Genomic DNA, 26,464 nt, shown 5'->3' with positions numbered 1-26,464 from the left:
AGGCCCAGTTTAGTTACACACTGTTCTAACTCTGACTTAACAGCTTAAGCACATTAATCAGTTCATAAAAAAGATGGACAGTAATTGTGCAGTAGATCTTGTGCTGGCGATCAGATTTGAGACTTCCCCACTTATGTCAAAATCGTTGAGATTGAGAAGATATCCAGGCTTGGGGAGTAACGGACTACATGTAACGGCGTTACGTAATTAGGATACAAAAAAACAGTAACTGTATTCCGTTACAGTTACAGAAAAAAAAGACGTAATCAGATTACAGATACATTTGGAAAAAAATTGGGATTATTAGTTGGATTACAATTAAAATACATGATAATAAATGATGAATAAATGTGAATGAATGAATCTAACACTTGCCAATGCGGCAATGCCGTATGCACGCGTGCACACATTACTACAGTTAACTACAAGTCAGTCACAACGACGCTCTGCTCTCAAGTGAAGTCAGGCGGCTCATTATGGCCTCGAGCGCTAGAGAAAAAAATGCTTTCACTGCGTGGAAATTTCGCCATTACTTTGTTTCTAAAGAAGTAAGAGGGAACAACATCACTGTACAGTGCAAGCTATGCCTCCCAGCTGTGCACACACTGCCATCGTCCAAGGACTCCACATCCAATTTAAAGAAACATTTAATGGTAAGCGAAACTGCGAACGTTAGCTAGCTACACAGAAATTCTGTTAGCTAAAGTTAACATTAGTTAGCCTGTTAACCAGACTGTCATTGTAACAACTACTGCTGCTGCTGCTGCTACTAGGTACTACTACTGGGTCTGTGGGTGGTGCTGCTGGTGACCGGGATGGTACGTGTTTAGGTTTTTTGGTAGTTTTGAAGTCTCGTTTTGGTTCGCTCCCGTTTGCCCTGTTAAAATTAAGACATTACATTGTTAATACAAACTCAACACTTCCTGTGTCCGTCTCAAATTAAAAGTCCTCTAACATAAATAGCTCAGTAGGCTTTTATTGTGAAACATTTGCACGGACTTCATCGTGGAAATCTTGTTGACTTGCGTGGGCCCCATAGACACTTAAAATGTAGCTACTGCCACCTTGTGAGGCTTGTACGTTACAAAATTGCCTGAAACACCTGCAGTGACTGAAATGGGTCACTAACACTTTAGATCACAACAAGGTATTAAAATAGCATGATTATATTAGGAAATTGTATGGGTAATTTTGGGGGACAAATAAGTGACACACATCCTATATGTGGGGGTGTTTTACTACTGCTATTACTAGAAATAAGCCTAGTAGTTACAATAACACTAATAATAACTGTTACTATTATTATTATTATTATTATTATTATTATTATTATTATTGTAATATGTCATGTAATTCTTGAATACAGCTGAATAGTTAGTAGTCAATGAATAAAACTGAATAAATCTAACATACCCTACAATTAATTAAATATTTAATTTGCTTTATGTGTTCCTCAGAGGAAGTCTTTAATTGCATGTGCATTGAGGTAATCCAAAAGTAACTTAAAGTAATCAAGTTACATTACTTTAATATTGTGGTACTTGGATTACGTTACTGACTACATTTTTTAACAGGTAATTAGTAACTGTATCGGACTACATTTTTAAAGTAACCCTCCCAACCCTGAAGATATCTTAGCTTGTTACAACTTCACCTTTGAGACAGAAAACACAGTGGAATAACGTGATATGTGAATGTTTCTTGACCGGAGATGAAACCAACAAAAAGTAGCGACGAAGAGTGTTGTTGTGCACCACCTCACACGGGGCACCATTAGGTTGTATGTCACCTCACACGGGGCACCATAATGTAGCACTCCTGGGACATTGAAAGGGAGATTTAGGTTAAATTTGGCTATCAATAATAATCCCTTTAGGTTTAATTTCGCTCAATAATAATCAATAATAATTCATGATCATAAATTATTATTGATAGCCAAATTTAACTTAAAGGGATTATTATTGATTATGATTAATAATATGATCCAATTTATATCAGATCACCGCGGGCCCCACCCTTGAAGAAGGGAAAACGGCAAATTTACCAACTCTGTTTCATAAAAAGGTAGTAAACTGTTTGTCTGTCTGATTAATAATTACAACCAAATTTACCATAACAGCTAGTAATGGTTGAAGGATTTTGGAGATCTTGACCATGTAAAGGTTAGCAACATTCACTCTTACAATATTACAATATTAAATAGACAGCAAGAAGGATATATGGATCAAAAGTGCCCAACACTTGCAGTTTATGTCCACATCTCCATGTCCACCTCCAGGTTAGCGTGTGGGTCATGTGACTGAAACTGACAACAAACAGTAAAATAAATGATTACTTTTAAATAATTATATCCTGAAGCAAAGTTCAATGACAGTGATTAAAAGTAACCAAAGAGTCAAGTCGAATCAATGATGCATTCATGTAAACTTTATTTAAATTAAGTTCAGTAATTACATAGGATCAGTGTGTTAACAGTGAAGGGTCGAGGGTGTCACCAGATGGCAGCGGCGCAGTAACTTCCATTCTACACAGAATTCAAATTGGTTCAAATGTTCATATTTTACTTTCTGTCTGATCAACAGATATTTCATTTCCAATGACAGAAATATCAGTTCACATTAAACATTCCAGCTCTTCCTAGACAATGCCCTCGACAACCATTACAACCACTTGGGAATGTACTAGCAACCATCTGATATTCATACATGTTTTGTTAAATATGGATTTCAAACACGTGTAATGGATGGCATATAATAATAAGCTTCAATGTCTAAAAGGACATCATTATAATTAAGAACAGGAAACTTTACTGGGAAATCAATTACAATAAATGATCCAGAGTCAAACTAAGTGCTATTGTTGGGTCAACTCGAGCGGTTTCTTTAACAGCTGATTGAGATCTCCTATCTTCCTTCACTGATAGTGTTGTTATTGATAAGTTAGAACTGTGTCAACTGTGCATTTAAATATATTCACTGAAAAAACATCATGACAACAGACAATTAACTTGTATAGAGTCTAATGCGTGATGTGAGGGTTTTCTACCTGGAGGTTAGTGTGAACAAACATTACAATTCGGCTTAAACAATAAAAAGGAGACAATGAAAATGTTCCTCCAGTCCAAAGATGCCTAATGATTATCATTGGTTGTTTAAATTGTGTCTTTATCAAACTGTTTAAAAAATGTATACTAATTCTATACAGAATATTCAGTGAAAGAGCAACATGTATACAACTTATTACAAGAGTTTACTTTGTGACTAATCATAAATCGATTGAGAATCCTTGATTCAGTCCTTTCTTTGCCAAGTTATTCCAGCTGACACAGCCTCACTGAGGATTCCTTTCCCCAAACCTTGAATATTGGGTAGAGAGGCTGACTGAAGTCAGTGACGAAGGTATGCAGGTGTGTGAGCGACCTTCCAGAAGAAACTCTGTAGAAGGACAGGATGCCGGCCTGCCAGTCCAGATACACCGCCAGTCCACGAGAATCCCCCAGAGGGACACGGAGGACGATGCTCTCGAAGTTGTGATATGCGCGGAAGCCTTTCCCAGAGCAGTGCAGACCCCAAGATACTTCATTGTATCCCATCACACAGTCACTTTCCGGCCCTTTGCGACCGATGCTTTTGTAGGTCACTCCGATCCCGACCCATTTCCCTCCCCACTCCATCTCCCAGTAACAGCGGCCCTGCAGGCCCTGCTGGGACAGGACTTGGGCCCAGTAGTCAAACCTGTCAGGGTGATCGGGGTACGGCTGCTCTTCAACGCCGTGCGTAACTTTTTGTTGGTCGTCAGAGAGGATGAGGAGTTTGTGAGCAGTGTTGGGATCCATTGTTAGCTCACATGCATCTGGTTTAAGGAAGAAGTCAAAAATAAACATCTTTAACAGCAATTTTTACCTCTCGGCCATAAATTATGCTTGCTTATATATGGCTGGTGGGTGTCTATATTGCAGGAAACCTCCAACTAGATCAGGTTCACAGTAATGAATACTAGTCTATTGTTATGAGTGTAGCCTCAACAATAGAAATGAGTAGCTCCTAATGGTAAATGGTCTTGCATTTTTATAGCGCTTTTCCAGTCTACTGACAGACTGGTGACCTCATGATGGAGGCTGCCATGCAAGGCACCAACTGCTCATCAGGAGCAGTATCTTGCTCAAGGACACTTCCACATGCAGCTAAGGGGAGCCAGATTCGAACCAGTGACCTTCCGATCACTAGACAACCCGCTCTACCCACTGAGCCACAGCCGCCCTATAAACACTTACTGTGATCGTTTCTTTCTGGTTAGAAAAAATGTTTACAACCACAATCAAAAAGTTCATTTTCAGTTTCCACACATCAACAGAAAGCTTTCTAATCATCAGTGACTTTTGCAGAAAAATTCACTACTTACATCGTCTCAGTCCTGGCTTAAACCAGTGTTCTGAATTGTGGTCGACTCTGTGGGGCAGAAAGAAACACATCAGTCTGGATAATATTCCAGCAGTAAGAACTCAAAACAAAATCAACATTAGACTGTCTTCTTCACCTGAGTTTAGTCAGTTCACTTCGTCCTTCTTCCAAAGCTTCAGAGATCAGCTTCACTCCTGATTCTCCGAGGTGATTGTAGCTCAGGTCCAGCTCGCTCAGGTGTGATGGGTTGGACTTCACCGCCCAGGCCAAAGAGACACAACCTTTCTCTGTGATGTAACAGAACGACAACCTGTGACAGAGTGACAGAATTCATCCTTAAGTGATGGTTGATATGCTTCAAAAATACTAAACAAGCATTAATAGTCTTCTCTGAGTGATACCTCAGAATTTCCAGTTTACAGCACACATTTCCCAGTCCAGTGGAGAGCTGCTGCACTCCGGAGTCCTCAATGTTGTTGTCACTCAAGTCCAGCTCTCTAAGTGATGTGGGACAGCTCAGGACTGAAGCCAGTTTCTCACAGCCTTTCTGGGTGAGTCCGCATCGGTTCAACCTGAAAGGACAAACAGCATAATAGTAATAAATATAATGTTCAGTGGAACTTGGTGCTTCGGTATCTTTTGGTTATATCTTACTGATCACAAAGCACAAGCCTGACCTCTGTCGTTTGGTTTCATCACACATGCTAGTAGAAATACCACAAAGCTAATTAACACTTCAAAATATGATTAGGAACTTGTTGGCTGCAATGAATTTGCAGGCTTTTGTTTATGATTGTACTATATTGCCTTGTCTTATAAGTAGTAAAACTGTTTAAAAAGCGTGATAATACTGTGGGGTTTGAAAGTCCAAGACCACAATGAAATCTTGAATATTGTTGCTAAACAAAGCCAAAGAAAATCTTACATTTTAAGGACTCGGGAAGTAAATCAAAGTCTCCATAGAGAGATACAAACAACACAAGACTCTAATCGGCTGTCAAACTGTCAAAAGAAGACTTTCTTGTTGTCTAGTATAGGATGAGGAGCAATTTCTAAACCACTTCTCAGGAGGAAAACAAGGACACTTATGGTGGGCTAAGAAGACATACCAGAATTTCACAGTGGATGATGAAAACAGTCCATTTACTGGTGAATCCAAGCTTTACATAAGTGTCAGTAACTGACACAGAGGAGACGAACAGAAGAGAGAATGATACCACAGTGTTTCAAACCGACAGTGAAACATGTTGGTGGGAAGATTTAAGGGCTGGGCCTTAGAAGTGGGGCTGTTTCCGGATGTTAAAGTCACATTATCATCAGCTTCAGCATCGACTCACCTCAGTGTCTTAAGTCTGCAGTTTTGGCTTTGGAGTCCGATGCAGAGATGCTCAATTCCTGAGTCTTGTAAGCTGTTGTCACTTAAGTTTAAATGAGTCAGCTCATTAGCACTCGAGCTGAGAATGGAGGCCAGCACCTCAGAGCAGTCTGCAGTGAGATTACAATCATCCAACCTGATAAACAGAAAGACAAAGTTAACTTGTAATTAAAAATCTGACCCTTCAAGTGATAGTTCTTAAAAATGAATAATTAGAAAATTATCTGAGACACTTGCTTTGCAGACATGGATGCTTTGATAGCTGGAAGGAGTCCAAGAAGGCCTGTCTTTGTTCTGGAGTATTTCTTGAGGTCGATCTCTTCTGGTTTCTCTGGTGAGGTCAGCAACACAAAGACCAGAGCTGCCCACTTAGCTGCAGAGCGATCGTCCATCACTAAGTCTCGCTCTGAGTCCAAGTGAGTCTGGATCTCCTCCACCAGAGAGTGGTCGTTCAACTCATTCAGACAGTGAAAGAGATTGATGTACTTCTCTGGAGGATGAGACTGATTTACTTCTTTCTTGATGTACTCGATGGTTTCCCAGTGACTTTGTGTGTTGCTGGTTTCTACCTGAATCTTCAGGCCTCTGAGCAGATCCTGACTGGACTCCAGAGAGAGTCCGAGGAGGAAACGCAGGAAGAGATCGAGGTGGCCATTTTACTTTGTAAGGCTCTGTCCACTGCAGCTTTGTGCAAATCAAATACAGGCTTGCTTTGAGTCATCTGTTGAGATTCCTTCATCAACAGGTTCATACCTTCGACCGTGTACATCACATGGACGTACAAAGCTGCAAGAAACTCTTGGACAGACAGATGCACAAAGCAGAAGACTTTATGCTGCATACAGCATTCTTCCCTAAAGACTTGAGTGAACACTCCTGAGTAGACAGACGCTTCTTTGACATCAATCCCACAGTCTCTAAGATCTTCCTCATAGAAGATCAGGTTGCCTTTCTCCAGCTGCTGGAAGGCCAACTTCCCAAGTGACATAATCACCTCGTCATTCTCCTGGGAGTCCAGTTGTTGATCTTCAGAGTACTTGACTTGTTTCTGAGCGGTCTGATGGGACAGAAAGTAGATGTACATCTGAGTCAAAGTCTTTGGCATTTTCCCTCCTGCTGCTTTGGCACACATTTCTCCCAGGACGATGGAGGAAATCCAGCAAAACACTGGTACATGGCACATGATGTAGAGACTTCTTGCAGACTTTATGTTTGCGATTACTCTTTTGGCTAAGGTTTCATTCTCAATTTTCTTGTTGAAGTACTCCTCCTTCTGTAGGTTGTTGAAGCCTCGTATCTCGGTCATCCGATCCACATACAGTTGAGGGATGCAGCTGGCTGCCGCATGTCGGGTCGTTATCCACAGATTTGCTTCCGGTAACAAGTTACCTGCAATGAGGTTTGTCAGCAGCTCGTCCACTGAGGCCGACTGTGTCGCATCACAGCATCTCTCATTTTCCTTGAAATCCAGAGGGAGTCTGCACTCATCGAGACCGTCCAGTACAAACAGGACTTTGTACGTATTCAGTTCTGTGATTCGAGATTCTTCCAGGCCTGGAGAGAAGTCGTACAGGAGCTCCATCAAACTTCTTCTTTCATGTTTGATCAAATTCAGCTCTCTAAAAGGAAGTGAAAACAGGAGCTGGATGTCTTGATTAGTCTTCTCCTCTGACCAGCCCAGTATGAACTTCTGTACCGACACAGTTTTGCCGATGCCTGCTATCCCCTTGGTGAGCACCGTTCTGATTGGTTTGCCTTGTTGGTTGGGTAAGGGCTTGAAGATGTCCTCACACTTGATCTGGGTTTCCGAAGACTTGCGGCGATTGAATGCTGTCTCAATTTGTCTCACTTCATGTTCTTTGTTGACTTCTCCATTGTCCCCCTCAATCAGGTAGAGCTTTGTATAAATCTTTTTAAGAGGCACAGGCCACTGCTGTGTACTTACTTCTGATATGAATTCATTCTTACTCTTCAGGAAAGATCTCAGTTTCTTCTGGTACATGAAAATTTCTCCATAATGACCTAACAGGACAGAAATGTGTAACATCAACAACAAGGACAATTTGTCATGTGCTTTTCCCTCTTGGTATCCCTCCTATCAGTTCTGATGAGATCGAAATGTTCATTACATTGCTAAAGTGACTTTCACTCGAAGATATGTTTTTGCACTTTCCTCAACATTCATCTGCTTCACACCTGCGAGTTGGCTCAATTGCGCTTCTAGCATGCTAACGTACTAATAAGGGATGCCTGAAAATGTATCCACCAGATAATGGGAGATTTTAATTATTAATTATTATTGTTTCCCCAATATAGATGGTGGCACTATGCCTTTTTAAAAGTCGGAGAGGAGCAATGAAGTCAACAAATCTTAAAAGGTCGTTATTGCCATGAAAGTCTACTAAAGAAACAGGGAGCAGCAGCAGCCAGCTTTGCGACATCAAAAAAGATGAGTGCTCCACGTGCCTAAAAAAATTGTTTGAAAATTGAATGAAGTTTTCTAAAGATAACCCAAGGGCCCAAGCAGTTACAGACAAAAGCACACATTTTTTGCACTTGATGACCAGATGACCAGTCCCGGGATTCTCTCTGGAGCAGCTGCTACTTGCAGACATGTCCCTACCTGCCCTGTATGATGTGGTTGCTTTAATCAATATAATTGTCGGGTCTCATTTGATTATGTCAAAGCAATTATTCTAAAATAAGTGTGTCTGACATTTTTCAATGTATTTCACGAGAAAAAATAAATGAATATTTGAAGAGTCAGAACTGCTCTTTGGTTTTGTGGGTTATACTGACGTCATGTAGATGTTAGATCTCAATGCTTCGCTCTTAACTAAAATTCTTTGATCTTAACTCACTACAGCGAAGCATTTATTAGCCTTAGGTGCAGATTTTTTTTTTGCACTATTCATGTAAATATGTATATACGTCGATTCTATTTTTCTTTCCTTTTTAATTATTTTGTCTATTTTGCTATTGCTTTGTCTTGTAATATTCTGCTGTCGCGACAAACAAATTTCCCCATCTGCGGGACATTAAAGGATTTCTGATTCTGATTCTGAGATAAACTATATGTCTGGAACTTTTTAAAACACAAATTCATAAATGAACAATTAGCATTTTTCATCAGTTATTTGTTGCAATCAGTATTATTATATAATTATTGGTAATTATAGGCTATGGTATTCAGATGAAAAGACTCCATATCTTGCATCCCTAATGCTTACATTAAAATCTCCCCTAATCACTCAATTATTCTTTATTGACACCTCAGAAATGGTCAAATTGGTTGAAACTTGACGTGTAACATTCATTGAGTATCAGTGGTCCGACTTAGTGACGTCTCTCCTAACACAAACCCATAAAGTAACATGCAGTCTTCTCTTACTTCGCTCAAGAGTGTGTGCATGTTCATCCTCATTCATGGACCTCAAGATATGGAGGGCAATCTTCAGAGCTGCTTCGTTAGTTACTTCATCAATCTCCATCGGTTGATCATCGAGTACGTCCTCCTGCTTGTCTTCTTCAAACAATTCTTTGTGTTCAGCAGAAAGGACCTTCGTATGGGCTCTCAGAGCTTTCTTTACTAAAGCCATGGCTTTAGATTCAAATGCCTGACAAAAATATAAAAAAAATATATATAAAATAAAAAAAATATCTAAAATATCAGCATCATATTCTCTCAGGCGTAGGTCTACATCATACAGTATTAGCAGTTATATTTTGTACAATTACAATTTTACTGTGATGACACTATAATCATTGTGTAAAAAAATGCCATGTATACCACTGTGCTATTGTTAAAAAAAAAATGGTATCAAATGAATCAGTACATTTGCTCAAAAATTCCTACTTTTAACCATTTGTGGCCCTTTCGCTAGTTAGTGAACCTCTGTGACTTGATGAACCATGATGAACAATATGAAAAGATGACAATAATCAATCATTAAGATAAGTAGATTTTTAAATCACTGCCTACCTTCAGAGTGTCCTGGTTCTGCTGCATGATTGATGTATTCTGGTCACTGAAAAAGTAAATATCTATTTCTTAGTCCATATCTTAGTACAAGCAGCATCCAAAAATGAGTTGTCCCTCTAGATTTAAACATTCTACCTATTGCATACAGAAAATGTTTTAATCATTTTAATTCATGTTATTTTAGGATCTTGATTTATGAGATCGTGGATTTGATTTAATATTTATTTATATCATGCTTGTTTGATGTTCTGATATATTGCACTGGATCTCATGACCCTTGACAGTTCTTCGCCGATGGTCATTCACACAGTGCTAAGCATCTCCGCCTTAAAGACGAAGCGTTGTGTAATTTACACAGAAAGCCGGCGCTGCATCTCCTAAACAGGCGTGACGGTACAGTGTTTTCGAGGTGTTTGCAAGGTGTTGTCCTGTTAATCTAAACCTGCAGACAGTTTATAATCATATGGATGCTGTGGTAATGTTTAGTGCTTGGGATCCTGACCCACTCAACATCCTGGAAAGCTACGAAGTCACATTTTTCGCGTTAAATTACATAATTAAAGATTCTCCATCAGTAAACTGGAAGCTGTCTTCTTGCTGGCGGAGGCTGTTATGTGGGGGAAAGTTCACTGAAGTCTCGGTCTGGAAGGCTGACCGTCGATAAGATTTATTTTCATCACTAACACTCGGTGAGTTGCCGCATCCATGTGAATGGGGCTCATGATTTGTCTGAAAAGTAGATACTGGACGCCTTTAAGATCGATTCTATTCTACATCCATCAGATCATCCATCTCTAAAAACAACCTGTTCTTTAATTGCTTTTTGTACATCTGCTGACCAAGTCATCTACGTTAAGTACATCTCATGATTATTGTTTAATTTACTTGTAGAGTCCTTAGTAGTGCATGTATTTTAGTAATTAGCATCAACGTGCCTGATACTGGTATCACAAATGATTAATACAAAGCAGGTTGAGACTAAATGAGTCAAACAGCTATCAGTTTCATTCAGTCAGGGAGTAAAGTTTTTACCTCGTTTTAGAATGTTGGGGTTCACTGCTGAAGACTGGAGGAATGCCTCTGGAGCGGTCACTCTTCAAGCTGATTGTTGAAGATGCTGATCCTCTCTCAGATCCACATTCACTCATCTTCAGGTCTTCAATGCGTCTACAAAAAAGGTCAGTGACAGGGCTGAGTGATGTGAAAAACAATTACATATTGCAGTCATTTTGACAGATATCACAATCTTATTCACAACATTTTTTTTACACACAGAAAAAAAAACTTATAATAAAAAGGATGGTGAAGTGATTTTTCTTCTGGGATCTGTCTCGAAAAAGCTCGTTCCCTTACACCAGGAAAATATGATTTATGGGCTGGGCATGTGAAACACCACAAGGCTCCATATAATAGTAGTATATTTTGATGAAATGCTCAGTACTACAATAAAACAGTTTAATTCAACTATCTCCTGCTGTGTTTGTAGTGACCAAAACAGGTATTTCAAGCCAACAGAACAGTTTGTTTTCCAAACAGTAGAAAGGTGATTTTGTGCTAAAATCTAACCAGAGCAGAAACAAAGTGTGTCAGTGCAACAAACAGAAAAGTTAAATTCATCCGTGGTTTGTGAAAATCATGCTTGTTAGGAGAGATGTAGGACTCTTGCTCATTTCCTTCTCTTTTTTTAAATGTGTGATGGCCTCCCGCTTGCATTGTGTGTGTTTCATCATTGCTGGTTATTGTTTGGCTGCATTCCTGCAGGTTCTTGGTAGGCGGGGTTAATTAATTCAGACAAGTGAGAGCACCTGAGATGTCTCCCCGTTGTGAAAGAGCAGCACATCATGTCTCTCTCTCTCTCTCTCATCCTCACCCCTCAGCACCATGGTCTTGTTTAGTTGACTTCAGCCTTGTCAGTAGTTTCAGTGATGCATGAATTATGTTATGCATGAAATCTTCTTTAAACTCAGACTTGTTTGTCATCATTCTAGTTTTCTTTTAATTCAGACCAGTGTACTCAATATAACCTGAGACAAGAATGTCAAGATTACATACAAATAATAGAGATGATTCATGAAGGCAACCAGTCACAATGTGGAGTAGTGCATGTATTTCAGCAATTACCATCAACAGGCCTGATACTGGTATCATAAATGATTAATATACAGCAGGTTGAGATTAAATGAGTCAAACAGCTTTCAGTTTCATTCAGTCAGACAGTAAAGCTCTTACCTCGTTTGTGAATGTTTGGGTTCACTGCTGAAGACTGGAGGAATGCCTCTGGAGTGGTCACTCTTCAAGCTGATTGTTGAAGATGCTGATCCTCTCTCAGATCCACATTCACTCATCTTCAGGTCTTCAGTGCGTCTACAAAAAAGGTCAGTGACAGGGCTGAGTGATGTGAACAAGCTTGTTCCCTTACACCAGGGAAATATGATTTATGGGCATCTTGGAAACACCACAAAGCTTCATATAGTTGCAGTATATTTGGATGGAATGCTGAGTTTATTAAGAGATATAGTTGAATTCAACTATCTCCTGCTGTGTTTGTAGTGATCAAAACAGGTCATTCACACCAACAGAACAGGATGTTTTCCAAATACTAGACAAGTGTTTTTTGTGGTGAAATCTAACCAGAGCAGAAACAAAGTGTGTCAGTGCAACAAACAGAAAAGTTAAGTTCATCCTGTCTGCGGTTTGTGAAAATCATGTTTGTTAGGAGAGATGTAGGACTCTTGCTCATTTCCTTCTCTTTTTTTAAATGTGTGATGGCCTCCCGCTTGCATTGTGTGTGTTTCATCCTTGCTGGTTGTTGTTTGGCTGCATTCCTGCAGGTTCTCGGTAGGCGAGGTTAATTAATTCAGACATGTGAGAGCACCTGAGATGTCTCCCCGTTGTGAAAGAGCAGCACATCACGTCTCTCTCTCTCATCCTCACCCCTCAGCACCATGGTCTTGTTTAGTTGACTTCAGCCTTGTCAGTTATTTCAGTGATGCATGAATTATGTTATGCATGAAATCTTCTTTAAACTCAGACTTGTTTGTCATCATTCTAGTTTTCTTTTAATTCAGACCAGTGTACTCAATATAACCTTAGACAAGAATGTCAAGATTACATACAAATAATAGAGATGATTCATGAAGGCAACCAGTCACAATGTGGAGTAGTGCATGTATTTCAGCAATTACCATCAACATGCCTGATACTGGTATCATAAATGATTAATATACAGCAGGTTGAGATTAAATGAGTCAAACAGCTTTCAGTTTCATTCAGTCAGACAGTAAAGCTCTTACCTCGTTTGTGAATGTTTGGGTTCACTGCTGAAGACTGGAGGAATGCCTCTGGAGTGGTCACTCTTCAAGCTGATTGTTGAAGACGCTGAACCTCTCTCAGATCCACATTCACTCATCTTCAGGTCTTCAGTGCGTCTACAAAAAAGGTCAGTGACAGGGCTGAGTGATGTGAACAAGCTTGTTCCCTTACACCAGGGAAATATGATTTATGGGCATCTTGGAAACACCACAAGACTTCATATAGTTGCAGTATATTTTGATGGAATGCTGAGTTTATTAAGAGATATAGTTGAATTCAACTATCTCCTGCTGTGTTTGTAGTGACCAAAACAGGGTAATTCACGCCAACAGAACAGGATGTTTTCCAAATACTAGACAAGCGTCTTTTGTGGTGAAATCTAACCAGAGCAGAAACAAAGTGTGTCGGTGCAACAAACAGAAAAGTTAAGTTCATCCTGTCTATGGTTTGTGAAAATCATGTTTGATAGGAGAGATGTAGGACGCTTGCTCATTTCCTTCTTTTTTTAAAGTGTGATGGCCTCCTGCCTGCCATGTGTGTGTTTCATCATTGCAGGTTCTTGATTAGCTGGGTGAATTAATTAAGACAAGTGAGAGCACCTGAGATGTCTCCAAATTGTGAAAGAGCAGCACATCACGTCTCTCTCTGTCATCCTCACCCCTCAGCACCATAGTCATGTTTAGATGGCTTCAGCCTTTTCAGTAGTTTAGTTTAGTAAGTCACACACCTCATAACCCCATCATGCATTTGGAGTTCTTGTTTTTCATTTAATAAACCTGTAAACCTTTCCATTGGAACCATGTCTCCTCTTTCCCTGATGGAAAAACCAGCATAGACCACACCAAAACACAACATATGTTGGTCTATGCTGTTTTTTCCAGCAGGGTTTTTGTCATGGCTCATGAACCAGATCATGACAAATGTCATCTTCCCCTAAACTTCTGCAACGGAGGTGGGGGGTGCAAAGTTAGCACGATCCATAAAGTAACAGTGGCCGCTTTTAAGGAAAATGCATCAGTTTAATATATCGCTGTTTTTTGTCCTTATTACAAAAAGACAATATTTTGACTGAGCTGTTTACATGGCCAATGACAATACATTTTCCACTAATATTCTCATCTACATGCCTGGCAAATCTAATGTTTGGTTGGTTTGTTAACAACACACAGAGATGACTATATGCTGTAAACAGGTAAGAGGTTGTGTGTTGCAAACTGTTATCAACAACCCCTAATGAGGTGCTGATTCTGAAATCTTCTTTAAAATCATTACATTTTTAAAAATCTATGTTTTAAAACTCCTCCAATTTATTCCATTTCTTTTTTCAAACATCTCTTAACTTCTTTGTCATCATTCTAGTATTCTCTTAATTTAGACCAATGTTTAATTCAATGTACTCAATATAACATGAGACAAGAATGTCAGAATTACATACAAGTAATACAGATGATTCATGAAAGCAGCCAGTCAGAATTTGGAGTAGTGCATGTATTTCAGTAATTAGCATCAACAGTCCTGATACTGGTATCACAAATGATGTAATAAACAGCAGGTTGAGATTAAATGAGTCAAACAGCTTTCAGTTTGGTTCAGTCAGACAGTAAAGCTCTCACCTTGTTTGTGAATGTTTGGGTTCACTGCTGAAGACTGGAGGGTTGGCTTTGGAGTGGTCACTCTTTAAGCTGATTGTTGAAGACGCTGATCCTCTCTCAGATCCACATTCACTCATCTTCAAGCCCTCAGTAAATCTATGAGATGGAGATCAATAACACTTCAGACTACAACAAGCTTCACTTCAATCTAGAAAAATCATAAAGGTTTCGTATCACTGTCAATGAATGACAACCTTCATCATAAACTGGTCATATCAAACACTTATTCATAACTTCAAAATGAGAAAGATACAAATGTTCATGAACTCTCCATAGAGAAGTGTAGAGAGGGGAATATTGGACTTATGTTTACCAGCTGGAAACAGAACAATATGTTGTTAATGTTGCTCTGTTTGTTGTGGTGATGTGGCAGACATCATTTGTTTAGAACCACTTCAGTCAGAATGATCCCCACTGCAGAGCTGCTCCTATTCCAACCAAGAGCAAACAGTTAAACTTACATCTGACTTCTGATAACTTTAATCAGCAGCAAATTTTACACCTTAAGTGCTCCTTGGCTTCGGTTGTCTTTTCAAATACATATATACATATACATTTATACACACACATATATGAATATACAGTACATATATACACATATACACATACATATGTATATATATATGTATATATATATATATATATATATATATATATATATATACACACATAGATATAAGTCTAACTTTGCGACAAAGTAGCAATTATTGTGGCTTTGGTGACAAGGTTTGGCTCTGATATCATGTTATCTGATAAAGAGCTTTTTTTCTGTAGAATTCATAAAGCTTGTTTTTAAAATAATTTGAAATAATAAAATATAAAATGTTTGCACCCTCAAATAACCCAGACATTACATTTGTACTCCACCCATGTACTTCTTTTATATGACCACCAGATGGCAGTGCATACCTGACTGACGTCCTCAGTCTGTAGTTTCACACTTTGATTCAACAACTCGATGTTACCACCTGAATATCATTTATTAAGCATTAAATAAATATTAAAAAGAAGGAAATATGAAATAAACCTCTACACTGCAGATATCACCCAGAAGTTATTTCCTGTTAACATCAGATCTTTGTGTCTGTGTTGAGTCTCTCTCAGGATCTAAACTGTTTTCCTGAACATCTGAACTCAGATCTGTTTTTATTCTACATGTTCTGTTCAAATAATCTTCTATTAGTCTCTTAAAGCAAAGTCCATTAACTTACCCTTCAGCTGGACTCGAGCCTGACGCAGGTAGAAAAACGGCCGTTTCTACTTTCACTTTCACTCTTTGTTGCCAGGTCGGGTTGATGTTTTGAAGGTTTCCAGTCAGATAGTTGCTTTTTGGTTAAAGTTTAAGTATTTGAGTAAAAGTCTTAAAGTGTCTGATATTAAACGCATTAAAGTATCAAATGTATAAGTGAATGTGAATTTAATGTATATTAAATAATTGTATACTATGTGTCGACCTTCTGCTGAATTACTGGATGTGTTTACAAAACTAATAGATACAATTTATAAATATATCATTTTTAATGTATTTAGAAAAGAAGCCCAACCCCATTTTATCCAGCACAATGTGACCTAAAATCACCCAATCTGGCAACACAGCTCGTCCTCTTCAGTTTGACCAACAGGGTGTGGGCTTGGTTGCACTCTTATCTGTGTGTGTGTGTGTGTGTGTGTGTGTGTGTGTGTTAAACTGTAATCTTGCATGCACAGTTAAATTCAGCAGTGACTCTTATTGTAATAGATCACTGTCTTAATCTGCACTCAGTTTGCTTTGTGTCACTAGAACAGACCTGTTACTTAAGATAATGTGTCGTACTTAAATCTAAAATAAATGAGCAAAGTTCTCTTACTGCTATTTATTGTCTAAAGTCCTAACCCTAACAACGAACAGAGAAGAACTGGCCAGTTCTTCTCTTTTCATTCTTAAAAGAACATCACTCTGATTTCTTACCCTATAAAGTTTACTCCGTTCCAGATGTTTCCTTCAGTCCTGAATACTGTCTGCAGACTTTCCTGCTCAGCTGAGTACAACATCCATGTGGGACTGAGAGCTGAAATCCAGGGAGAAAAAGACAATAAATCATCATCATCATATTTATCCTAACATCTGTATTTAACAGCAGTCAAGAGTCAGATCTACAAGTATTGAAGCATAAAATATGAATATTCAAGTACAAGTAGTGCTTTAGTTTAAACTTCACATTTCAATAACTCATATTCACTTTGACTGATTTTCAGTTGAGACCTCGACTGAAAATGTTTTAATATAAATAACATCACTAAAACTACACATAAAGTGATTTCAGAGGTGAAATGATAAAAGTCAGATAAGTTGTTTCCTCACATTTCCACAGTCTGGTCTCAGAAGAGTTCATCAGCTCTTTAAACGGGGGCAGCTGCAGCTTCAACAACTGCAGAGACATTTTGAGTCCTTCGAGGCTCTCGCACCGTCAGACAGCTCACAGATATTAAACATTAATAGAATATTTAACATTGATCGTGTGTTGGGAATCTCAACTTTCTTGCTGGAAATAAGCTGAGTAAATATTTCAAAGGCAGAAATCCAGAAAGACACGAGTCGAAGTGTGTTAATCAAAAATGGCTTCATCTAATTTCAACACGAGTCTGAATTTGAGAACATTTAGAGAAACATGAAGTTACGAACAAAACAATCAGAAAACCACGCTGACAAACAAATAGATAGAAATAACGACAGGAGCTACACGACGCACAACAATTTCAACACAGTAATTATCAGGATTTCTAATATGGAAAAAATCTTCTCCGCTAGAACAAAACTTCTGTCTCCTTTTTAGAGACAAAACAGGTGAAAATACTGATTTATATCGGTTTACTGATTATTAGAGCTGGTAAATACGGTTCCTTTTAAGGATTCGAGTCATTATGAGTTACTCACTAAATTGAACCGGGCTGTGCGAGTCACTTGAGTCACTTGAGTCAGTATTGCCTAATCACATGGAAGTACATGAAAGACACATGGTTGTTACTCTGAACGTGATCTGAATGATATCGTTCCTCACTATGGTTGTTGTTGTAGTTGCGGTGTGGACTTTTGAAATGGTCCATCTATAGTTATCATTATCGTTCTTGGTGTTGACAGCTCTTTGGTCTTTGTAGGATATGCATGCTCTCCTTTCAACAAGAACATGGCTGAATATGTTTACAGATTACCATAAAACTGTACGAGAGGAAAGAGAATGTTTGCTCATCATCAGGCTTTGCATAGATACCGTATGAGGTCAGAGGTGGAAATGAGGCTGTGCAGCTGTACTAACCTGTGGTCTGGTCTTAACATATCAAGTCTGCTAAACAGCAAAGACACCAGGGTGTAGCCACTGGTGGAACATTTGGTCAATGGCCATCTATCAATAAGGGTTCTGAAGAACTTGCGGTTGTGAATGCTCCCTGTTGACCAGCTGAAGCCAAATGCGGATTGCAAGCTGTGAAAACTTTGAATAATGTCCACAATATCTGAAAAATGTGAAATAATGTAGGATTTGTTGAAAAACTAAAGTCAAACTGAATTGGTGGCTTTAATTTATTTGAAGTCTTGTCTGAAGAGAATGAAACTTCCTAATAGTTTGGTAGAATTAAGCATTAAAAATAGAATATAAGCTTTGAGACAAACTGCAATGCTGACTTGAATTTGTGTTGAAAAGCAGCTGATGGAGTATGAAGAGATGTTACAGTGAGAATGAATCAAATACTCTGAATCTGACTGAGAAATTCAATAAATCATAATATATTGATGATTGGGAACATTTCAATATTTAAATGAAAAGATAATAGTTAAATATAGTTAAAATGTTGGGAAATATACTGTGTGTGTGTGTGTGTGTGTGTGTGTGTATTACACTGACTCATTGATAAATCTGTCTCTCTGTGTGCTGACCCAGTTGATCTCGGTTGCCACGGTGATGGTCACCAGGTTGGTCCTGGTAACGGAGTGTGAGAGTTGATGATTTGAGCTGAGGCTCACCTCACATTATCATGCTTCTCTCTGCAAAACAGTAACTGCTATCACTCAAATAGTGATATGGTCGAAAATACTAGAGTCTTTTAAGCACTTTGGGAAGTTTTTGTGTGTGTGTGGTCAAAAATGTGTCTTGTTGAGCAGTTTAGAAAAGTGGATGTGTTTGTCTGCCTCTAGATATTTTTCCTCAGTTTAATGGGACTCAATGCAGCAGTTGGTCGGTGTTCCTGTCAGTTTTTGTTTTTGTCCGATTGCCTCCAGAGATCCACTGTAACACCAGCACGAGTGTACCTACAAGCTGGTGTTTTTATTTTCTGCTGCAGTGAACATTGTGGAAATGATAGCGAGTCGAAGACGAGATTTTCTGAATTTTTTGCAGCTCCTCCACTCTGTCAGTTGGCCCCTGCACTCTGGCTGTCAGCATTCCACCCCATACACACCAATGCAAAAATCTCAAAGTGGCTGAAAAGTTTCCAATGTTTGAACTGTGACTGTGCAAAAAGTCTGAATGCTGTGAAAAAGTTGAATTCAGGGGAGAAAGTCCTAATCTTTGTGAATGTTTAACAGTTTGAATGGAGTTTCTATCTGGAAGGATGAATGACTAGATGAGCTTTGAAAATGCTTGAAAAAGTGTGAAAATTTAAGATTTTTGAAGATTCTGTCATCTGCTTGTATGGGAAAAAAGGCAGAAAAACGTCAAATATCTCTGAAATTATGAATGATATCAATTGGAAAAATAGACAATTGATTCCCAATTAAGATAAATGTTCTGTGTTTGAATGGAGTGAATCCGTTGAAAAATGTTGAAGGAGTTAGGGGCCAAACTTTCTGACCTGGAAGAAAACAGAAGAACATATGTTGAGAATGCCTCCTGCCTTCACAACCAATAAGTGAGTTTCCAGCCGTCGTACTGTCAGTGTCATCTCTTAACAGAATGTGGATTCAGTGGTGAGTCCACATTCTTGAGCATGAGCAGATTTAACGATCAGTAAGAGAACAAGCGTCTCTGTAACATCTACTAACTCTGCAGTCTAAATGTCTGTTGTTGTTCTCTGCCCTTCCCTTGTGACTTCCTTTTTCCTGTTCTCTCTCTGTGTGTGTTACTTCCTTGGTGTCCAAAAGGGAAACAAAGCAATCCAGTCTTCATCGACCTCTGCTGGGGAACAGCAGGATGTGAATATATTTCTCCAGTCATACTGTTGGCTATTCTGACTGCAGATTTCAGTTTGTTTTTAAACGAGTATCCCATAATTCTTTGTGTTTTAAATGTCCAGTGAAATCACAGTATCAAGGATTAGCAGACAATTAGATTTTTGTGACTATTTTCATAGTCAGGTGACGGTGCAGGTAGAGGAGGCAGCAACTCATCATCATTTTCTTTGTGCTGCTACTGAAAGCAAATGATAGTTTTATCTATGAAACATCCAAAAAAGAGAAAAAGTTCTTCACAGTTTCCTAAAGAATACAAACATTTATGTTCTTTACTGTCGGTGATGATGTGGCACCTTCAGGGTCAATGTGTATATTTGACTGTAATTGTTGTATTGTGTTCTTTTACAGTCATGAAAATAATTTACCAAAGCATAATAAACTAAAGCGAGGTGTTCAAAACATCATGTTTCATTCCAAAACACAGAGATATTCAGTTTATTCTGATATAACAAGACAAAAGCAGCAGATACGGAGAGAAACTGGAAACTCAAGCCCAAAGAGGTGTGATGGTACACATCATAATGCTGAGATCTGTGGGTTGCTTTGTTTTTATCATGTTTCCACCTGGTTTTAACCCCTTAAATCTAAAAATGTCTCATCAAACCATCTGGACAACCTCACCTCATCATCATCTTCATCCTCCTCCTCCTCGTCTGCAGACTCCTCCGACTTGTCCGACTGGTCCTCCTCCTTCTCTGATGGTCTGTCTTCTGTATCTGATCCCTCAGCCTCAGCTGAAGCACCCGCCTTCTCATCTTCCTCATCATCATCCTCGTTGCTGCTGGAGTCCATGACGATGGCTTTGGATTTGCTTCCTGGTTTGCTCTTCTTCTTGGTCTTGTTACAAAATTACATTTGAATCAGAAAACACAGTTAAATAACGTGATATTTGAATGTTTCTTGACTGGAGATGAAACATAATGAAGCCAACAGGAAGTAGAGATGATGAGTTTTCTTGTCAGAAACTTTCAGCTCCCCGACGACCTTTTTTATGTTTTTGTAGGTAAAGGAGACAGTATTGACCAAATTCACATGGCGGCCATTTTCCTGTGACATCACGGTCAGGACAGGAAGCTCAGATGTCACAAGAAATCTGACTAATTGTTGTTGTTTCACTGCTTTCTTGATGATCAATGACTAAAAGACAGTGGATGGTGAAAATCCAGAGACGTCGGCCATAATTGAAGTTTAACCGCATATTTGATAACCCATTAGCTAACAGTAGCATTCAACCACTTCCGTAACATTTAAATTTAAATTATACTCGAAAATATTCGATACCAACTGACCACAAAAAACAAAATAAGAAATGAGTATTTTCAAACAATTATATCCACCTGAAGCACTAAAGTTCTGTGACGCTGATTAAAACTCACAAAGGAAAAAGTAAATAAAATGTAAAACTAAATTAGGTCAACTTAAAATATAGAAAGATAATAAATTCAACTTCTGTTAAATTGTGCACAAACTAAATTCGAGTCAATGATGCATTCATGTTAAGTTTATTTAAAAATATAACATCTGAATCCAGACCAAAACGTTAAAGATGACAGGTTAATAAGTCCACAGGATTGTTGCACAGATGATACACAGAGTTGGAATGTTTAACATGAACTGATATTTCTGTCACTGGAAATAAAATATCTGTTGGTCAGACAGAAAGTAAAACATAAAAAATTTAACCAAACTGAATTCTGAATAATGAATATTGAAGTTTCTGCGCTGCTGCCACTTGGTGGCACCATCGATGCTAAACTGTTCACACACTGATCCTGTGTAATTACTGAACTGTCATGTTTAAATCCATCGGCATCATTTCATTACATGTAGTGACTACGGCTGTCAAATGATTAGTTTTTTTGTCCACAGTTAAATTGCGATTAATCGCAAATTAATTGCATTTTTTTGGCACATTTTTTTCTGTTCTAAATGTACCTTAATGTATTTTTTTCATGTTCTTAATTCTTTTATCAACATAAGAAAGGGCAAATATGCTTGCTTTATGAACATTTTTATTCAACACTTCAAATCATGCAGGAAAATAAAAGGCTAAAAAAATATCCCCTCACTCTAAATGGGATCAAAACATGGTGATGTCTGCTTTTGGCGAGGGGGGGGGGGGGGGGCCTCTCTGCATCTGCCGTGTCGGCTTGCAAATGATATCCGAGACTCGACGTACTTCAGTGGTAACTCATTTCATGTCGACAGTACGTGCAGATAACTTTTGTCCTATTGACCGAACCATCTGAAAGTGTTTTTAAAGTGAATTTGCCGTTCATAAGTTCTTTCTCCATTTCCTTTAACTTTCGCTTTTCAGTCCACCGCGTTTTTCCCGAATGCCAACCCTGCTTCTTCTTCTTCTGATTCCCTTTCTTATTCTTCTGCCACCCTCTGGATCAAGACTACAGGTGCCACCAATGGCCATAAATCCAACAATGCGCATTTCTTTTTTTAAAATACCGGGCGTTAATCGCGCGTTAAAAAAATTAACGGCGTTAAGAGGATGTTGCGTTAACGCGTTATTAACGCGTTAACTTTGACAGCCCTAGGAGTTACATACATACAAAAATATAGTCAAATAAAAAATATAGTCCAATATGTGTATGTTTCTCTATATATGCGTTAAACCTACATTTTATATAACTCATTATGTATAATATTACATATAACAATGAGCTTGAATGTCTAAAAGGACATCAGTACAATTAAAACTGGAAACTTTACTGGGAATATAATTATTATAAATGACTCTGAGCCAAACTAACTGCTAGTTTTGGGTCAACATGAACGGTTTCTTTAACAGCTGAAGGAGATCTCCTATCCAACACCAGTGAAAGTGTTGTTATTCATAAGATAAGACTGCGTCAAACGGATGCAGAGACGTGCCCAGTGGAATCAAGGGGAAACATTAGTGGGGTAAAGCGATGAGGCATTTGAGAATGTACATAACATGACATTTTTCACAAAGAAATCCAACAGTCCAGTGAAATTAAACAACTTCAACAAATCATCCCGTGCTCGTAGAGACAAGGACAGAGACGGGTAAGATCTCATATCATGTCCTGTTACAATCTGCTCACATGGCCACTACTAAAGTGATTAATACATGAAAATATCTACATAGACCCCTTTAAACACAAATATATATATCCTTGCAGGGACATGCACATGATTTTAGAGGGGCAGGGGCTCAAAGTCAGAAAAGGGCAGTATGTGTGCGCACTTAACGTGCCAAAAATTCTTTCAGGCCTTAATAACACAATATGTAGATTTCATTTGTGTCAAAAAATTATTGTCAACATGAGTTTATTCACATTATCATTATACTTAGGTTTGGAAGACATGCAATTCAGCTGTGGTTCTTAAAAAGCAATATAACACTGGTTTGTTATTAGGCTATTTATTGGAGGGCAAGTGCAAACTAGAAATACAGGCTACACATCTAAAATGTGACAAAACCAAGAAATGACTACTGTGGATGTTAGCAGAACAACAATGTTTACAACAGCAAAGTCGCAATAAACTCAATATCTGAAAGAAGTTTAAGATTTGTGGCAGATAAACAGCGACACAGACAGCTGTCAGATTAGATTATTAACTCTCATTAACAAGCAGTTAGCTTAACAAGCACAAATGGACACTCTTCTGAAATATGACTCATATTTAGGCACATTGAATAAGTGGAAGGTGACTTTTTAGCCCCCACAAGGAAGTTATGTCCATGGATTTATAACTCACAAAGGTTCAAGTCGCTCCACTGTCACGTCTCATCTATGTGTGTGGTGGAGTTCTGATGAGGCAGCGGCTTCTCTCTTCCTCTCTGTCTTCAAAATAAGAGCTTTACATTGCACCCCATTGGTGTTTAGAACTGGTCCTGGTTCAGTCCTTTATTTGCCAAGTTATTCCAGCTGACACAGCCTCAATGAGGAGCCCTTTCCCCAAACCCTGAATACTGGGTAGAGAGGCTTAGTGAACTCGGTGACGAAGGTGTGCAGGTGTGTGAGCGACCTTCCAGAAGAAACTCTGTAGAAGGACAGGATGCCGGCCTGCCAGTCCAGATACACCGCCAGTCCACGAGAATCACCCGGAGGGACACGGAGGACCATGCTCTCGAGGTTGTGATACGCACGGTAGCCTTTCCCAGAGCAGTGCAGACTCCATGATATTCCATTGTATCCCATCACACAGTCGGTTTCTGGCCCTTTGCGACTGATGCTTTTGTAGGCCACTCCGATCCCGACCCATTTCCCTCCCCACTCCACCTCCCAGTAACAGCGGCCCTGCAGGCCCTGCTGGGACAGGACTTGGGCCCAGTAGTCAAACCTGTCAAGGTGATCAGGGTACGGCTGCTCCTCAACGCTGTGGGTAACTTTTTGTTGGTTGTCAGAGAGGATGAGCAGTTTGTGAGCAGTGTTGGGATCCATTGTTAGCTCACATGCATCTGGTTTAAGGAAGAAGTCAAAGAGTTAGACATCTTTAACAACAATATATACCACTCAGCCATAGATTATATCTGCTTCTATATGGCTGGTGGATTTAAATCTGATGAGAGGGCTAGTATAAACCTTTAAAGGAGAACTTCGGTCGATTTAAACATGCAGCTTCATTGCTCAAGCTACCCTTGACTTGCCAGTACCGAAGACGCAAACAAATTTGGTCCAGCCATTACAGAGCTCCGTGAACAGAGATGTAGCATTGAACGCTGACAGCATGGGGTCAGAACTTCACGCTGTGTTTTAACCGTCTTAACATGCTCCACATCTCACACCAGAAGTTATGCAACATCATTAGACACCTTAGCACACAGCACTGTAGCGTGTGACTCAAACTGAATAAAAAAGTAGTTAAAACAGTGTGTTTGTGCAAGCAGCTACTTACCTGTTTGTTGACATCCGTGTGTTCCGGTAGCTAGACCAAACTAGTCAATCCGTCAAGCGTGCACTTACTGCCTCATTGGCGGAGACGGAAACGTATTCCAGCATTTTCGTGTTTATGTTCATAATGTACATGTCCATGTTACAGCCTGTCATGAGCCATGAGCCTTACAATAGCCTGTTTAGCCTGTTAAGTGCACACTCGATGGATATGCTAGTTTGGTCTAGCTACCGGAACACACGGATGTCAACAAACAGGCAAGTAGCTGCTTGCACAAACACACTGTTTTAACTACTTTTTTATTCAGTTTGAGTCATACACGCTACAGTGCTGTGTGCTAAGGTGTCTGCTGATGTTGCATAACTTTTGGTGTGAGATGTGGAGCATGTTAAGATGCTTAAAACACAGCGTGAAGTTCTGACCCCATGCTGTTAGCATTCAATGCTAAGTCTCCGTTCACGGAGCTCTGTAATGGCTGGACCAAATTTGTTCGCGTCTTCGGTACTCGCAAGTCAAGGGTAGCTTGAGCAATGAAGCAGCATGTTTAAATCGACCGAAGTTCTCCTTTAAGGGTGCATGTAAGAATTTTATATTGAAGTATTCAAAGAGGAACTAAAATCATCATTTTAATGTAAAGAAGTAAGAGTTTTGGCATTGCGTTGCAGAGTTAGCCACTTAAGTTAGCTGGCTAATCAGCTAGCCTCATCCAGCCCCGTCCAAATCTCCTGTGTCAGCAGTGTGAACACTGGTCCTTCACCTGTGCTCCAAGCTCCCAGTTCAGACCACGAGCTGCACAGCTTATTAAGCTAACTAGCTGATGACTCTGGTGATATGCAGCCCCAAGTGTCAATAGAAAAATATTAGCTCCTAATAACCCTATAAACACTTAATCTGATCATTTTTATCTGCTTGGAAGAAATGTCTACAACCAGAATCAGAGAGTTCAGTTTCAGTTTCAAAACATCAACAGAAAGGTTTCTACTCATTACTGACTGACTTTTGCACAAAAATTCACAACTTACATTGTCTCAGTCCTGGTTTAAACCAGTGTTCTGCATTGTGGTCGACTCTGTGGGAAGATAGAAACACATCAGTCTGGATAAAGTCCCAGCAGTAAAAACTCAAAACAAAACCAACATTAGACTGTGTTCTTTACCTGAGTTTAGTCAGTTCACATCGTCCTTCCTCCAGAGCTTCAGAGATGATCTTCACTCCTGACTCTCCGAGGTGATTGTAGCTCAGGTCCAGCTTGCTCAGGTGTGATGGGTTGGACTTCAACGCTGAGGCCAAAGAGACACAACCTTCCTCTGTGATGTTACAGAAGGACAACCTGTGACAGAGTGGCAGAATTCATCCTTAACTGATGGTTGATACGCTTCAAGAATACTATACAAGGACTAATAGTTTTCTCTGAGGGATACCTCAGAGTTTCCAGTTTACAGCACACATTTCCCAGTCCAGTGGACAGCTGCTGCACTCCTGAGTCCTCAACGTCGTTGTCACTCAAGTCCAGCTCTCTAAGATGTGATGTGGGACAGCTCAGGACTGAAGCCAGTTTCTCACAGCCTTTCTGGGTGAGTCCGCATCGGTTCAGCCTGAAAGGAGAAACATCATGATAATAATAATAATAATAATAATAATAATAATAATAATAGATGTAATAAA

At 39.2% G+C, this 26,464-nt stretch overlaps 1 protein-coding gene and 1 pseudogene across 6 annotated transcripts in view; both read right to left on the bottom strand.

Annotated features, from left to right (window-relative positions):
• The window catches only part of LOC115567151 (NACHT, LRR and PYD domains-containing protein 3-like), an 88,383-nt pseudogene that overhangs the window by 47,795 nt on the left and 14,124 nt on the right, over nt 1-26,464 (bottom strand).
• Nucleotides 2,413-26,464, bottom strand: part of LOC115567153 (NACHT, LRR and PYD domains-containing protein 3-like) — a 54,990-nt gene continuing 30,938 nt past the window's right edge. For 3 of the 6 annotated variants that reach the window (XM_030393447.1, XM_030393442.1, XM_030393450.1), the window contains 4 exons: nt 26,221-26,394; nt 25,956-26,129; nt 25,822-25,868; nt 23,661-24,365 (listed from right to left, as the gene is read on the bottom strand). In XM_030393447.1, the coding sequence (XP_030249307.1) occupies nt 23,824-24,365; nt 25,822-25,868; nt 25,956-26,129; nt 26,221-26,394 (937 nt within the window). In that variant the 3' untranslated portion in view covers nt 23,661-23,823. Of the gene's footprint in view, nt 3,853-4,401; nt 4,449-4,536; nt 4,711-4,801; nt 4,973-5,737; nt 5,912-23,660; nt 24,366-25,821; nt 25,869-25,955; nt 26,130-26,220; nt 26,395-26,464 lie in introns of those variants that run through there. The other 3 variants (XM_030393445.1, XM_030393444.1, XM_030393443.1) reach the window with 3 other exon arrangements.

Source organism: Sparus aurata, chromosome 17, assembly GCF_900880675.1.
Source record: "Sparus aurata chromosome 17, fSpaAur1.1, whole genome shotgun sequence".
NCBI lineage: Eukaryota > Metazoa > Chordata > Actinopteri > Spariformes > Sparidae > Sparus > Sparus aurata.
This window is presented reverse-complemented; position numbering and strand designations above follow the sequence as displayed.